Genomic DNA, 17,500 nt, shown 5'->3' with positions numbered 1-17,500 from the left:
TACATAAAATTCATTCTCTAATCCTTCTTACATTACATTTAGTTTCTAATCCATGTTGCCAGATAATCTGTACTTTGTGTGGGGGAATATGTTTATATGCTTTAGCAAAAGTGTCTGCCTTTTTATTCCAAAACATGTTTAAAATGTAATTATCAAACACGATACATCATTTGAGATGTGTTGAACATGACACCGATGAAATTGTTTGAAATTGAAACTTGAAAGTCTACAGTTCTGCTTTACTTTTTGTTGATTTGATTTGATTTATTTTGGCACATTCTGGTGATTTTCTGTAATGAATATCTGGCAACAATGCATCATTTTTCTACATGGGTGAGCGATTCATGTACAGCTTTTCTAGGGCAGTAACGCCTACATCAGGGAGAAGGGACAGGCCCGAAACTGAGCTTTGTGTGAGTGTGCATTTGAATTATGCCTGTGTTATTATTTCTTTCTTCCCTGAAATTACAAAACCACAATAAAAAATATATAATAAAAAACTGATTGCCATTAAAAATCCATTTGCACAGGATGATGGATTAAAGGAACCATTTTGAACCTCATCAAAAGTCAGTATGAATAGTCTTCTCTAGAAGTTGCGCTCGTCTTTTCTTCCCGTATATCCGAGTGAAGCGCTTCTGGAACAAGAATAAATGTGGGCGGGGCTTGATTGTGTCTGTGGGGAAATGATTGGATGGTTGTGATTTGCTATTGGCTGATCTCATGTGAGTGACAGGTTGCCCCGCCCTCACGCCAGTAAACATGCCATTAAAATTTTAAAAACGTTTCATGCCGACTTTAATGAAAACTACTGTTAACTACTGAATAATCATAAACAGCGACATATAAATTACAACATTACATTACATTTTAATATGTAAATCACTTTTATGTCATGCCTCAAATGACAAATTTATATTAATGTTCATTTTATTAAGCAAACCCCTACATTTATCATCTCTCTCTCTCTGTGTGATCCACAGACAAACAAGTGTGAGACAATCAGACAGACACACACGTTATCGAAGAGACATTCAGCCTGTAATTATGTGTGTGTGAATCACCAAAGCTCAGTGAATGTGTGAATGCAGCATGACATCACTGTCTGCAGTCTCTCTCTCTCACACACACACACACACACACACACACACACACACACACACACACACACACACACTCACACAAACACACACACACGTGTTTGTATTGAGTGGGATTGTCCTGTAGGTGAACAGAAAAAAAAAAAAGTTTTTGTTCTATTATAGAGAAATCGTATTGTCACATTGACTCTTGAATCATTTGATTCATTAAGGAAAGAAGCCAGTGACCGATTATTTTATGGATGGGCAATTTTCGATGGCAATACAGAGACAGACAACACTGTGTATAAAATGTAACTCGTTTAATATTATCTTCTTGATTTTGAGTTGTATAAAATCAGTGTCACTTTTGCAATCGTGCTGATATTCGGAAAAACAGCTATCTTTTTCCTTGTCTAATATTGCTTATCTTAGCAATGAAGTTTATAGAATGTTATCAATCAGTTTGAGATGCGATGAAGTTCTTCATGTCAGAGTGATCGTCTGTCCAGCGCTGGACGAATGAAAGAAGAAAGTGTGAAAGTGTGTTTTAGCGGAGATTCATATTAAAGTGTCTTTAGTTGAGGAATCAACCATCAAAAGATTGGAAACATACTAAATTATATTTTTTTGATAATGTAAAAATGCAGAAAGTTTTCTGTCATGGGTAGGTTTAGGGGTTGGGTTAGTGTGTGTGTGTGTGTGTGTGTGTGTGTGTGTGTGTGATGGGTAGGTTTAGGGGTTGGGTTAGTGTGTGTGTGTGTGTGTGTGTGTGTGTGTGTGTGTGTGTGTGTGATGGGTAGGTTTAGGGTTAGGGTTAGTGTAAGGAGATAGAATATACAGTTTGTACAGTATAAAAACCATTAAGTCTATGGAGAGTCCCCACAAAGATAGTGAACCAGACGTGTGTGTGTGTGTGTGTGTGTGTGTGTGTGTGTGTGTGTGTGTTTTCATGTTTGTTTTGCTTGTGTTCAGACAGAGAGCAGGAAGACGGTGGGTTTGTTTAGTCTCATAAACCTTAAAACAACCTAAACAGAAAGAAAGAGAAGAGATGTTCAGATACTACAACAATCCGACAGACAGATAAGCAGACCAGTGTGTGAGCGCTGGCGAGTGTGTGAGCGCTGGCATGTCTGCTCACATGACTTTCATGCTTTCAGGTTTCTTGTGTTGAGGTTTTATACAGACACACAAGCAGAATCGCGTTGCGTTCGTTTAGACACACAGATTCACAGACGAATGAAACTCTTCTGAACTAAAGGTCAAAACAAACACCCAAGTTACCAGGGATGGAACAAAAGTTCTTCCAGTGACGTTAATAGAACGTTCATTCAAAGTTCTCTGCTCTTTATTAATGTTCTCAAAACATTAGCACAAAACATTATTTATACATCGCTTATTAAACGTTTTTTCGGAAACGTTTTAGTTGGACGTTTTCTAAATGTTACTACTTGTTTCGGAACATTTAGAGAACATACAAAAGTAACATTCACATAATGTTAAATGATGGAAATGGATTGTTCCCTTAAAGTTCACATAACAAAGACAAAGGGAACAAGCAACAAATTGCGGGAGATTCATCAAATATGTTTGAAATGAGAATATCATACATGCGTTTTACAGCTGCTCGGAGGAAGAGGGATGAAGAACACACTAAACAAGCAACTCATGTTGCTACACTGAACCATCATAAACCAACTTCCCACTCACACACATAAACGTGCACACACAGCATTCAAGGGTGTATTAAGAGCAAACAGAAACCTTTATTATCGTCTGAATGAGTAAAATCATCAGATTCTGAGACGCGCAGCCCAGCATGCAGAATTACAGGAAACAACCTCCTCGTTTACCGCAATATATTAATTAAGCTATGCAACCACAGCAGAGCCAATGCATTTACAAGAAAGAAAAAAGAAAGTATTTTCTAGTAGGTCCTTCTCCTTTCAAATCTACACTGTTAGAAAAATCTGTAGAAATTACAGTATTACTGGCAGCTACTTGCCAGTAACTTACTGTAGATTTAAATTGATGTTATTTACTGGCAACAATTTGTTCAAAATTAAATGAACATTAAACATTAACAAGTCTTTATCTTTACAGAATAAAACTAAAATAACATCCTCATGCAAAGCATTCTGGGAACCAAAATCTGAAGGAAAAAAACAGAAAAAGGTTGATGAAGATTTCTGGTTCCCAGAATGCTTTGCATTAGATTGTTATTTTATAATTTTATTCTTTAAAGACAAAGACTTGTTAATGTTTAATGTTCATTTAACTTTGAACAAACTGTTGCCAGTAAATAACATAAATTTAAATCTACAGTAAGTTACTGGCAAACAGCTGCAAAAACTACAGCAAATTTTTTACAGTGTAATGTCATTTCTTTTATGAAAGATATCTTGTTTTTTCATTTCTGAATTTTGCATTATTCTCATGTTGCCCTGTTTAACTGACCTCAAAGGTCAAACTGGATGCCCTTTATTCGCTGGCATTTAACCATCAGTGATGCACATGACCTTTAGACAGTCATTATCATCTTTCAAATAACTATGTGTGTGTTTTGACGGATATAATTCTTCTTACCTCACTTGACCCAATGGGTTCCACAAGGCTTCGTCTTGGGACCAATTTTATTTTCACTTTATATAATGCTTTTCCTGGAGCATGTTAATGTTCAGATCTATGCAGATGATTTTTACCCATGCAAATAATTTTAAAGAAGCTTTGATTATTTTGACTTCTACTATGACAAATGTTCAGGATTGGCTTACCAAATCAGATTTATTATTGAATACAAAAAAAAAAACGGTGTAGGATGTTTGCTAAACAATTAGTAGAGATGAAACATTCAAGAGAGGGAAGGAGCTTGAAAATATTAAAGAGTTTACGTATCCTGGGGTTACCTTGGATTCTACTCAACACTTAAGTTAATAGAATCACTGTATAAGAAAGCGATAAAAGTGTTGGATAAAAAAATCCCACTCATTTCATTACTGTAACATTCTAAAAAAACACAATTTATTTTAAAAACTTATTTTGTGCTTGTTTTATTTATAAGGTCTGGCATGGACTTGCCACACCTCGGGGAGAGGACGGGTTGTGGTTATGCCAACAACTGCAGAATTACAGGAAACAACCTCCTCGTTTACCACAATATATAAATGAAGCTCTGCAACCACAGCAGAGCCAATGCATTTACAAGAAAGAAAAGTATTTTCTAGTTGGTCCTGCATTTAAATCTAATGTAATTTCTTTAATTAAAGATATCTTGTACTTTTTTATGCATTATGCATTTTTTCCATGTTGCACTGTTTAACTGTACACAATGTGACCTCAAAGGTCAAACTGGACTCCCTGTCTGACCTCTGAACTCTTTATCAGTCGCATCTAACCAGAGCCGTTGAAAAACAGAGTTACGACACTACCATAGACTGCCATGGGAACTTTGGAATGCGGAAGTAACGCGCGTCGTAGAGCAGCCGATAGTTCCAAACACTGATAGTTCCAAACACCGACAGTTCCAAACACCGACAGTTCCAAACACTGATAGTTCCAAACACTGATAGTTTCAAACACTGATAGTTCCAAACACCGACAGTTCCAAACACTGATAGTTCCAAACACCGACAGTTCCAAACACTGATAGTTCCAAACACTGATAGTTCCAAACACTGATAGTTCCAAACACCGACAGTTCCAAACACCGACAGTTCCAAACACTGATAGTTCCAAACACCGACAGTTCCAAACACTGATAGTTCCAAACACTGATAGTTCCAAACACTGATAGTTCCAAACACTGATAGTTCCAAACACCGACAGTTCCAAACACCGACAGTTCCAAACACCGATAGTTCCAAACACTGATAGTTCCAAACACAGACAGTGCCAAACACCGATAGTTCCAAACACCGACAGTTCCAAACACTGATAGTTCCAAACACTGATAGTTCCAAACACCGACAGTTCCAAACACTGATAGTTCCAAACACTGATAGTTCCAAACACCGACAGTTCCAAACACTGATAGTTCCAAACACTGATAGTTCCAAACACCGACAGTTCCAAACACTGATAGTTCCAAACACCGACAGTTCCAAACACTGATAGTTCCAAACACTGATAGTTCCAAACACCGACAGTTCCAAACACCGACAGTTCCAAACACTGATAGTTTCAAACACTGATAGTTCCAAACACTGACAGTGCCAAACACTGACAGTTTCAAACACTGATAGTTCCAGCACTGAACCCCATTCATTTTCAGTATTTCCGAAATACACTCGCTAGTAAGTGGACGAAATTACTGTATTTTTGACATCTGAACGCATTAGCCGTCCTTGTATTCAGAGTTTTTTTGTCAACCCTATTTACATACATGAGGTGGTCAGAATATTAGAAATGCATCTGGATATAAAGCAAATAAGTAGCAGCAGCAGCACCCTCACAAAGAAGACCTCAATACTAAAACATGTAAATTAATGTACACCTCTATGACAGTATAAAAAATCCTGAACATTATAGAAAAGCAGAATTTATGGCTGAGATTTGTATACGGTATCATACTGCAATAAAAATATAAAATTAGATTTTCCCTAATTTGCATAATTTGTTGGATAATCATCCAGCTTCTTCCATAATGTTGTTGTGTAAGAATAACAATTTGAATTACAGTAGTGGTTTGTTTGAATATATATATGTGTGTGTGTGTGTTCTCATTTAATTTCAAATTATGTACAGGAGTACAGAGTCAAAATAACAGAAATCATGACAAATGTAGGTGTGTACTCTCACTTCTGTAATCTCAACCTCATGAAAATGTTTAGGAAACTAGGCTTTCAATGTGTATTTAATCTGTCCTTCAGTGTATTAACTTTAACACCGTTTCCTCTTTCTTTACCACCACCAGTTCTTTCCAACAGCAACAGGCTTTTTTCAGGACCCGGTCTCCTGGCAGAGGAGCATTTCTTATGGTGTGGAGTTTGAATGCTTGTGTTATTAATGTTGACTGATTCTCGATTCACCACCAGGTCTCCAGATCATCCTACAGCGTCAGTGGCAGAATGTAATGGCTATTGTGAACTCTTGTATTCCTCTTCTGGCCTGCTTTCTGCCATCTTTCTCTCCCTGTAGGAAGTCGAACGAGTTTCTTTGAAGACAGAAAATTCAAGGAAAACTTGCCTACCCTCTGCCTAGATATAATATATAACTAAATGTTTTGTTGAATGCAATCAGTTGCCTTGTATATTTTATACTGTTGACCAAACTTCTTTCTTGACTTAAACTGAGCAGCTTCAATTGATATTCACTTGTTGTGCTGGTTCATTAGGATGTTAGTAATTATGACCATAGAAGCACAAGAAAAATATATACAGTAAATACTGTAAATGTATTATACCTCATGGGATTAGTCCCCCTTCCCTCCAAAATTAAACACCCACAAAAATGTATTCAAATCAAAGGACTTTATTGACATAAAAGTTTCAAGAACAATGTGTGTGTGTGTGTGTGTGTGTGTGTGTGTGTGTGTGTGTGTGTGTGTGTGTGTGTATACCGGTATATACTACCAAGTTTTGGATCGTAAGATTTTTTATGTTTTTAAAAGAAGTCTCTTCTGCTCACCAAAGTTGCATTTATTTGATTTAAAAAAATAAAAAAACAGTAATATTGTGAAAAAATTATTACAATTTAAAACAGCTGTTTCAATGTGAATATATATACTGTATACAGTAAAGTGGAATTTATTACTGTGATCAAAGCTGGATTTTCAGCATCATTACTCCAGTCTTCAGTGTCACATGATCCTTCAGAAATCACTCTAATATGATGATTTGATGCTCAGGAAACATATCTAATTATTATCAATGTTGAAAAAAAAGTTTTTTACATTTTTATTTCAGGATTATTTGATGCATTGAAAGTTCAAAAGAACAACATTTATCTGAAATGGAAAGCTTTTGTAACATTAAACACTACCTTTCAAAAGGGTCAGTAGGAATTTCTATTTTATTTTTGGGGGGAAATAAATTAAATAAATCAATACTTTTATGCATCAAGGATTAATTAAATTGATCAAAGTGACAGTAAAGACATTTATAATGTTACAAAAGATCCTATTTCAAATAAACACTGTTCTTTTGAACTTTCTATTCATCAAAGAATCCTGAAAAAAAAATTGTACACAACTGTTATCAACATTGATAATAATAATGAATGTTTTTTGAGCATCAAATCATCATATTAGAGTGATTTCTGAAGGATCATGTGACACTGAAGACTGGAGTAATGATGCTGGAAATTCAGGTTTGATCACAGGAATAAATTACATTTTAAAATATATTAAAATACAAACTATATAAATTGTCATAAAAAAAAGTATTTTTAATCAAATAAATGCAGCCTTTGTGAGCAGAAGAGATGACTTCTTTTAAAAACATTAAAAATCTTACTGATCCACAGCTTTTGGCTGATAGAGTATGCATGTAGGCCTATATATTTACATACATACATACATATACACGTGTGTGTGTGTGTGTGTGTGTGTGTGTGTGTGTGTGTGTGTGTGTGTGTGTGTGTGTGTTCCTAAATACGATCCATAATATTAACTGTTAAAGGATTCATTTTAGTATGGCTAATGTACCTCTACGTCCTTTCAAACCATCACAACACACACACATACATGCATACGATGTAGGCTACTGTGTACAGTATTTGTAGGCTTCATGAATGTACTGAAATGAATCACGTTAATGTTATGAACATAGTTATTCCACTCAGTAACCATATCTCCAGTTTCATTTCAGCTGACCACACTGTTAACGTCAATGCCATCATATATTTACAGAAATCTGCTGCAAATGGTCGTTGCTGTAACTGTATTCTACATTATGGGAGCACACATTTCCCTCCCAAATTAAACACAAAAACGTATTAATGCTGTGTTTCTGCTAGCCTACTCCCCAGAAAAAAAATGTTATCATATGCAAGTCATTTAAGTGTAAACGTAATAATCAATGTACATTATGCGTCAATATTTACCGATATTTTCTGCAAATACAGCCTAGCTGCTGCTGTCTGCCCCGCATACAATCATCGGCAACGCGGATTTGTTTGAAACTATGTAGTAGAGCTTCATGAACCACGTGACCGCGTGGAGGCGAGATCTCAGTGTCGCAACCATAGACGGTCGCAACTCTCATATTCAACGGCTCTGCATCTAACCATCAGTGGATGCATATGACCTTTAAACAAAACTCTGAACATTCTTGCTAAAAACAAATAAACAAACAAACATGTTTGCTTATATTTCATCATCCGATACACCAGTGAATACGGCATATTTAAACCAGTTTAACTGAAGACGTTCTGCAGGATCTGGCCAGACAGAAACCGGATCAGATTATCTTTTTTTTTTTCTTTTTTTTTTTTTTTACTTGTAAACAACATTACAAAAAAAAAAAAAAAAACAGGCATCAAAGACAAAAGCTCCAAAGATACACGAAAAAAAAAAAAAAAAAACATTCACAAGACACCAAATAGGCTACAGATTCATAGCCTATGTTACATCAATAGAATTATCTTCTACATTTTTCGCAACTTTCATTGCAGACTTCGTTAAAAAAGTGAGTTCGTTATGAATAAAGCATTTGCCGTTCAGGATAGGCTAATTTATCTTCGTGGACATAATAATAAATAATTGTTTTCACATTCAAACCAGTTCAGAGATTATCTCTTTTTGCCCAACGTCTGCCAGATAAACACAGGTGCTCGGTGTGTGTGTGTGTGTGTGTGTGTGTGTGTGTTTTATCCGAGGGGTTCTCATGCATGCCCTAGTCCTGATGTGTGTCACGGGAGGTTCCCTCACGACACTGACACAGTTCAAACACACAAATAAAATGCGCAGGTGTGTGAACAGGAAGCTCAGAGATGAACAGTAACTCTGATACCTGAGGCAGAACACGAGAAGACAAGTCTAAACTCGAGTCTGATCCAACGATCATTTCATTCCACTGAACCTTCATTCGGCTCAGTCGAGTCTCAGCGGCCAGCCTTTCAGATACACGGCTAAAGTCTCAAAATTAAAGCTTAAAAGAGGGTTTTCGGAGGAATGCCATGGAAGAACCATTTTTGGAAACATTTTTGCACTAATAAAGAGCCTTTTGTGGAATGGAATGTTAAAGGTTCTTATATGGAACGATCGGTGTCATTATCGGTTAGCCTATATCGCTGAGGCTGATTAGCGCATTTTGAGCGAATTGACGCGTTTATCAGTGGACATTATTGTTAGGCTACTCCTACAGAAACATCCATGTCAGAGTTATATTATGACTCACGGAAACCAACAAACATAAAAAGTGCTAAACCCTCATCAACCACTGAAGTCTGACTCTGAAGGAGTGAGAGAGCGTGTGTGTGTGTGTGTGTGTGTGTGTGCAGCTCCTCTAGTTTCGTGTTGAGTCGTGTTTCTCTCTGCCACTGTAGTTCTTCATGCCACAGCAGAAGCTTCACTATCACACATCTAGAAACGGTAAGCAATTTCTAGCCTTTCTGACAAATAATTACTATGAATAATGGGGGTCAGGAACTCTGTGGGAGAATATGAATAAGTGCAAGTTGTGCGCGCACGTGTGTGTGTGTGTGTGAGAGAGAGAGTTTCTGCCTGGAATTATTCATTCCAGTTTGTGTATTATTTCATTGTTTTATGTGACCAGGACTATATGAATAACATTGCTACACTATTTTGAGAGGCAGATGCTCTGTATGTGCTTCTGATTAATAACTACCATATATCCATGAAAAGCTTTTTCTAAGAGCCAAAGACATCTGACATCCAACAATCTAAAATGTAAAACATTTATTTATTTACTTTTAACATTTAAATTATTTTAGTGTCTCTTTGATAAAATCTGTGGAAAGTGAAAGTTTAAAAATAAGGTTCCATTTGATAACATCAGTAAACATGAGCAAAAATGACTTCTAAAGAATATATTAATCTTGGATCATGTTATTTTCAACATTTACTAATATATATATATATATATATATATATATATATATATATACAATTTTAAAGTATCTGTAAATATTATTTGATGGACCTGAGCTGATGTTAACTAACAATGAACAGTTGTATATTTTATTAACAAACATTTAAGATGAATAAATACTGTAACAAATGTATTGCTCATTGTTACTGTTATATTGGTAACACTTTATTTCGATGGTCCACTTTGCAACTATGCCAACTTACTAACCCGAACCCTATCAGTCTACTACTAACGAGAGCATGTATAGTTACTTATAGTTAGTAGAATGTCTGCACTGTAAAAAATGATATGCTCAATAAGTTATGACAACATGTTTTTACATGGCTTTAACTCATCAAAATAAGTTAAGCAATTATCAACTTTTTAAAATAAGATTCAACTCTTTTTTTAAGTCAGTTTAATGTAATAAATGACTTAAAAAGTTGATTGCACTTAAAAACTTAAGGCACCAACTTTTTTACAGTGTATAAAGTGGACCATCAAATAAAGTGTAACTCATTAACCTTATTGTAAAGTGTTACTGAATCAAATATAACCGGATATTTCAGTGGACTGATTGTCTTTAATTTGATGCGTCCTGATATAAATCTACAGACTTTGCAAGAGCTTTTTCATTTAAATGGAAGAACTTACGATCAGTTGAGTTGTTTTCCTGCGCCAAACAAGCATCAATCTTTTACATACGCAGTTCTCTAATGTGACGTGACACAGTTAATCGTTAACATGTGTCCGAACGGAGCCCCAGAGTTCCTCACACATCTGAAACTGAACAACTAGAACAGACTAAAGATTTCTGGGCATGAAATGAATCAGACTGGCTCAAATTAATTTCTCTAATCTTAATTTAGAGAAGTTACTCAGAAGACTTAAAGTCATTCACCCCCGGTTTCACAGACAAGGCTTAAGATAGTCCCGGACTAAAATGCATGTTTGAGCTGTTTTTTTGAACACTTTTTATTTATTGAGATGTAAAAAATTATGGCAGCATATTACAACAATATTATAATTTAATTGAATAATAGTTAATGTCTTATACATAATATTCCTAAAAAAAACTAAAAAAAACAAACAAACAATATAACACCCAAAAACAACAACAACAACAAAAATAGGCAAAGGTCAATTCAGTTACATGAAGAAGAGCTGGAAATAGTCATGCATATACATACAAGAGAAGCAAATCATGGTATAAAAAGGGGTGATGTAGGAAAAACAGTAAATGATTAAATGAAAAATGGTTTAGTAGAAAGAAAATAGATTGGGAATCAAGCTGTTTGATCTCCTCTTCACATGTTTGAGCTGTTTTCACTGAAAGCCACTGTCAGTGCCATTGTTTTGTCACAAGATCCACACCAGTAATGCTTTTTTTTTCTAAGGCACATTTTAAAAAAGCCACTAAAATGATCTAATTAAACTAATCCTGGCTTAATCTAATCCCTATCTGTGAAGCCAGGCCTTGAGGTTTGGATGGCCAGACAGCAGTCGCTGCCGGTGAGGTGTTTGCTTGGTTTCTGATCACTTTGTTTAGTAAGCTGATGATGTTTCATGCTCTTGTGTTTTCAGGTCTGAAGTGATGGGCCCAGATGAAGCAGATCTGCTCTCCTGCACCAACTAAAGGTCGCTCAGTGTTCAACAGCACAACCTGCCTGTGTAAAACTCAACTCTTCTCAACTCTTCTTGACCCTGCAATGATGAATGTGATGAGCTGAGGAAGACTGACAGCTATAAGACGTTTTGTGACTTCTGGTGACCCATGGGTGCGTCCAACTCGTCCTCATGCGCTTTCGCCAGCACCTACAGCAGCTACCACAGCAATGAAGTCCTCCGGTGCCACTATAACCACACGGGAAAACTGAATCTGGCCCGTTACAAAGACAGACTCGAACCGGAAGCCATCGCCTTCCTCTTCATCTGCTTCATCATCGTTGTGGAGAACATCATCGTCCTCATGGCCATCTGGAAAAACAAGAAGTTCCACATGCCCATGTATTATCTGCTGGGAAACCTGACGCTCTCAGACCTGCTAGCCGGATTCACTTACATGCTAAATATCGTGCTGTCCGGGCCAAAAACGCTGAGTCTGACGCCACTTCTCTGGTTTATAAGAGAAGGCGGTGTGTTTATCACACTAGCGGCGTCTATGATCAGCTTGCTGGCTATCGCCATCGAACGCTACTTCACTATGCTAAACACGAAGCCTTATTATCGTGCCAAGCGCAAGCGCATGTTCGCTCTGATCGGAGTTAGCTGGGTGCTATCGGTGTTGCTAGGCCTCCTTCCAATTATGGGATGGAACTGTTTGGGTGACCTGGACTCGTGCTCAACCGTGCTTCCGCTCTACGCTAAAAACTACATCTTCTTCAGCGTGCTTGTGTTCATGGGCGTCCTTTTGGCCATCGTCGCCCTGTACGTTCGCATCTTTCACTTCGTAAAGTCCAACACGCAGAACCCGAGCTACGTGCCGCAAAAAGCCTACGGGCTTCGCTCGCGGAAATACATGGCGTTGCTAAAGACGGTCACCATTGTAGTGGGAGTGTTTATTCTGTGCTGGATGCCTCTGTTTGTGCTTCTCCTGATAGACTTCATGTGTACCGAAGAGTGTCTGGTGCTACTCAAAGCTGACTACTTCTTGGGCGTGGCCATGATTAACTCCTTCATTAACCCTATCATTTACACGTTGACTAGCAGAGACATACGACGGGCCATCCTGAAGCTGCTCTTCAAACGCTGTCTGACCACCAAAGACGGGCAATTGAGGAATATCGGCATTAAGATTAGCTTCACCAAGACTGAGGCAAACCGCCAGGGGGGGGAGACGACCGTTTCATCGGGAAATGCCACAACCGTAAATGTCAAATCCAACTACCCGAAGCTCAAGTTATCCGTCATCGCCTAACGCCGTGTCCTAAGCCTAACGTGTGATAAAAGGCATCTCTTCCATGTCAATCAGAGTGTTTTCCTAATCAGCCACAGTGACGATATGTGACAATTCTATTTTAGAAATGCCGACATTGCGGCTGGAACAACAAAGTATGACAATGATGATCTCAGGTGGTAATTATATGCTTCATTTAATGTTAAAAGCATCTAACGTGAGTTTGAATATCATTTTGCATGACCTTTATAGCCGTGTTGAAAGCGACAATGGATAATCCACCTCTGATCTTGAAAGTTAAAGAACGTTCGAACTGAACTCAATGTGAACAAACAAGAGAGTGTTATGGCAAAGACTGTTTGTCACTCAGTATGTATTTTTTATTAATGTTAAAATTGTGTAATATTTATGAATATGATGTACTTATGCATTTCGTTGCAAATGTAGTGTACTGTGATTTTGAAGTGATTTGGTTGCGAGTGCAGTGCATTTGCAGAGACTCCGCCCACATGCTGTTCTGATTGGCTGGAATCTTGTCACGCCTTGTCTTATTAGGACAGTGGTTCTCAATTCCAGTCCTCGGGACCCGCTGCTCTGCACATTTTGTATGTCTCCCTTATTTAACACACCTGAACCAGATCATCAGCTCATTAGGAGAGACTCCATGAACTGAACTGAGTGTGTCAGATAAGAGAGACATACAAAAATGTGCAGAGCAGTGGGTCCCGAGGACTGGAGTTGAGAACCACTGTATTAGGACACAGTAGGCTTGTTCGACTTGAACCAGCGCGGAACCTTGATGTCATTCACCGATCGGTCTGTGCAAGCCTGCTGTGTCCTAACAAGACAAGGCGTGAAGACAGACAAGAGTAAAACGTGTTCTTGGCCATGACATCTTCAGTGCTGAATAAACGATCCTGAGGACTCTGACTCTGATACACATACAAGTCTAAGCACATTCAGGCTCTGGACTGAATCATGACGAACCAAACTGAATTAAAGACACATAATAAATCACAGTCACAAACCACAGCTGGAAAGAAACTGAGCATTTCAAACACAACAATCAGACGTTGGCGAAATCCCCCTCTGCTTGCGCTGTGTAACCCACTGAAGCTGCTGTGGGCACAGAGCGGTCTCTCTACGCTGGTGTTTTCCAGCATTTCAGCATTGGACCGCATGCCCTTTTACATTTGAATTGAGTTCGTCACAATTACATGTGCAAAAATATGCAGACCTACTTCTAAAAACATATGAGAGTTTAAAAAAATATATATAAAAGCCTTTATTTATTCATGGCCATGAATTTTTCTAAATTCTCGAGTGCCTTGGCTTCATATGTTTTTTGAAGGTAGAAATGTCTCACATCCAAAGAGCACCGAGATACGGACCTCACACCCCAGCAGCAGTCTTGCATTTTGTGTTTTATGATATACAGTCATGCTTTATCAGTTCATCAAGCTTTATCATTGAGATCTGCAGTGCAAAGGCTTCAAACACAGGTTTCTGCAGACTGCACTCATCAGCAAATGCCCCAGTCCTGATATAAAACCATATACAGTGTGTCTGCAGATTCTGGTACTGTAAAATATACAAACTCTTCACAGCGATATGAGGAGGCTCACTGTAAATATTCCACTTCAACAGAAATGCTCTTATTTGAATGTTGAACTGTAAGCATCTTGTAACACAAAAGCATTTAAGATTTGTTTGTATAGATTAATTTGTACAGTGTAAATGTTTGACATGCTGTTTTTACAAGCTTTTTTAAAACCTCATTTTGCTACTAAGTTATATTTTTTCTTATTTGACATTAAATATTTTTTAAGAGAACTGAGAAACATTGTCGCCTGTTCATGCATTTCACATACAGTTAAAAAAATATGAAGTTTGAAAGTCTATGGAAGTAAAATAATGACAAATGTTTTTGAAACAAAGTTTGTAAGTACATCAAGTTCAAGTTACTTTATTTGTACCCAAAGGTAGATTTTGTTTGCAGTAGAGCAAAGTATAAGTATATAGTATAATAAGTTTATACCATGGTCTGGGTAAATACTCGATTCTGATTGGCTGCAGGGTGTCCATTAAAAAGTGATAGAGGACACCTAGTAAATAAACCATCAGGCGTAACCAGGGAAACCAAGTTATTGTTTGTAAAAACTTTAGATTTCGATTGTAAAACTAATTAAAATATAAACTAATGTTTTAAAAATGTGTTATTTGGCAAGTGACCATGGTATAAGCGGGTTAATGCCCTTCGAGGTGTCCATTGTCAGGTATTAATGGACTCCACTGCGCGTCAGACAGTTCACGCCTCGCCGTCGTACATTAATACCTGACAATGGACATCTCGAAGGGCATTAACCCTTACATAAAGTATCAGGAGTTAATTTAAATAACACTTGCCTGACGGCTCATGCTACCGCTAACCCGGACAGTGATTTGGGAAAAGCCTGTAAAAGTCCTGGCAGAAAGCGATGCATAAGGATGTAGTGTAACGACGCCCAGTTCCAGGAATGCACTAATATTTTGTTGGTAGTACCAGTTTGCAACAATTATTAGTTAACACTAAGTTGTCAACACTTCGGAAAAAATAATAATTCGTCGTTACACTACATCCTTATGCATCGCTTTCTGCCAGGACTTTTACGTGCTTTTCCCAAACCCCTGAAGTGACGTCAGTGTCCGGGTTAGCGGTAGCATTAGCCGTCAGGCAAGTGTTATTTAAATCAGACTTACAAACTTTCCAATGCCTCGTTTTATGAGTACAGAACCTATTTGTACAACTGTAGAAGATTGGTCCATTCTCGGCATTATTAGTGCGGTAATTTAGTAGATACATCATTGGATCCGTTAGCGCCTGCACTAACCCATCCGGCTGATATCTCTAAATAAGCTCTAACTTTAATAATGTTCAACCAAGGGAAAAGGCTTCTGGGGGGTGTTTGGCTCGAGGTCATGGTGCAAAGGACCCTAGGTTGATTTTACTCCGAACCATCCCTTTAATATCACACTATGATAGTTTATTATAAAGTATATTTGAGACTGTAGACTTTAGAATGAATCCCTTTTCTTTGCATGACACATGAATCACTCTTTCGGCTTCATCCTGAACATTGTATAAGCATTTATTAATATCATGTGTCAAGAGAAGCTCTCAGGACCGTAACCGTCACATCCTTTTGATTTTCCCGGGAAAAACATCCTGAGTCCTTCACATAAAAATCAGTCTACAGGGTTTTAAAGATAAAAAGTCTATTTTTTAAAGTTTCGATACCAGCTGTTCACACATTAGCCTCTTTCACAGCTATCCCGGTAAATTACCGTAAAATTGCCAGAATGACTTTACCGGTAAATACACAAAAATATTCCGTTCACACAAGCAACGGCGGTCTGGCTTTTTACCGGTAAGAGGCCGTTCACACATCAGCACCAAAACACTGGGAAATCCTGTTATATGTCATCGGAAGTGATCTTAACACGCACGTTCACACACAGCATCATACCAGTCATTTACTAGTAATGTTACAACTTCACTTATTTTTGAAAAGGTCCTGTTCACACACATGATCTCTTACCCGTAATTTACCAGTAAAGACTGTATGTGTGAAAGGGGCTATTGGCAATAAAAAAGCATTTAATACATAAAACGTCTTACATATTGCCCCTTTAAATAATTGCATAATTCTTTTGTTCATCTTTTTTTCAAAACTTTCTTTAGTGATAAAGTATTTTTATGAGACGTTTATTCTATAACATTTATCAAATGAATTAAATAAGAACTAAATCCATAAAATGATCAATTAAAATGTTCTATATACAGTGTGAAGCGCCTGACAGAACACTTTCCTTTCCTTCAGTCAATGTGCGATACAGTAAAAGTCATGATGCAGCATTAAAGTGGTGGTTGATTATGATTTAATTTTTCTAACTTTAGTTAGTGTGTAATGTTGCTGTTTGAGCATAAACAACATCTGCAAAGTTACAGCGCTCAAAGTTCAAAGCAAAGGGAGATATTTGCTTTAAAGAAATCACTTTTAAGAACTAGGGGAGAGCGGGGACGGTTGCAACACTTTTTGCATTTCTCTCAGTTACTCAGAGACTATTTGGACTAGACCAACCAAATTTGTATATATTAAACTTGCATCTGTCTGCTAATTACCCATACCATTTAAAGATACATATGACATATCGTTCACAGAATTTATTTGAATGGGAGAAGCCAGATGTTGCAACTGACCCCAACCCAGGGACGGTTGCAACATGTTAAAAATACCTTAAATTTCACTAATTAACTTTAGCTTCTCAATGAGCATATAATTCTGAAAATATTAACTGTTTTAGGCCTACTATAATATTATAGTATTATTTATTTATACAATAATATTATTTTAGCCTAGTCATATTTATCAAATAACAGTTATTGAGTTTTGTTAGTTCATGTGTAGAACATAGGCCTATAGATTCAGTGTGCAGGAATTACAGATGCTATTCAA

At 37.3% G+C, this 17,500-nt stretch overlaps 3 protein-coding genes across 3 annotated transcripts in view; 1 reads left to right on the top strand and 2 right to left on the bottom strand.

The window, feature by feature from the left end:
* LOC307165431 (G-protein coupled receptor 4-like) overlaps nucleotides 1–17,500 on the bottom strand; it is a 706,289-nt gene that overhangs the window by 334,300 nt on the left and 354,489 nt on the right. The gene's annotated exons all lie outside the window — the stretch shown is intronic.
* The window catches only part of zglp1 (zinc finger GATA like protein 1), a 147,147-nt gene that overhangs the window by 109,265 nt on the left and 20,382 nt on the right, over nucleotides 1–17,500 (bottom strand). The gene's annotated exons all lie outside the window — the stretch shown is intronic.
* On the top strand, nucleotides 8,948–13,939 carry s1pr5b (sphingosine-1-phosphate receptor 5b). The gene is made up of 2 exons (XM_079883025.1): nucleotides 8,948–9,609; nucleotides 11,693–13,939. Exon 2 carries the CDS (start codon nucleotides 11,883–11,885, stop codon nucleotides 13,023–13,025), a length of 1,143 nt encoding a protein of 380 aa, XP_079739151.1. The 5' UTR covers nucleotides 8,948–9,609; nucleotides 11,693–11,882; the 3' UTR covers nucleotides 13,026–13,939.

Source organism: Squalius cephalus (assembly GCF_949319135.1).
Source record: "Squalius cephalus genome assembly, chromosome: 10".
Classification (NCBI taxonomy): Eukaryota; Metazoa; Chordata; class Actinopteri; order Cypriniformes; family Leuciscidae; genus Squalius; species Squalius cephalus.
The sequence above is the reverse complement of the archived record's forward strand: the minus strand, read 5'-3'. Positions and strand labels throughout refer to the sequence as shown.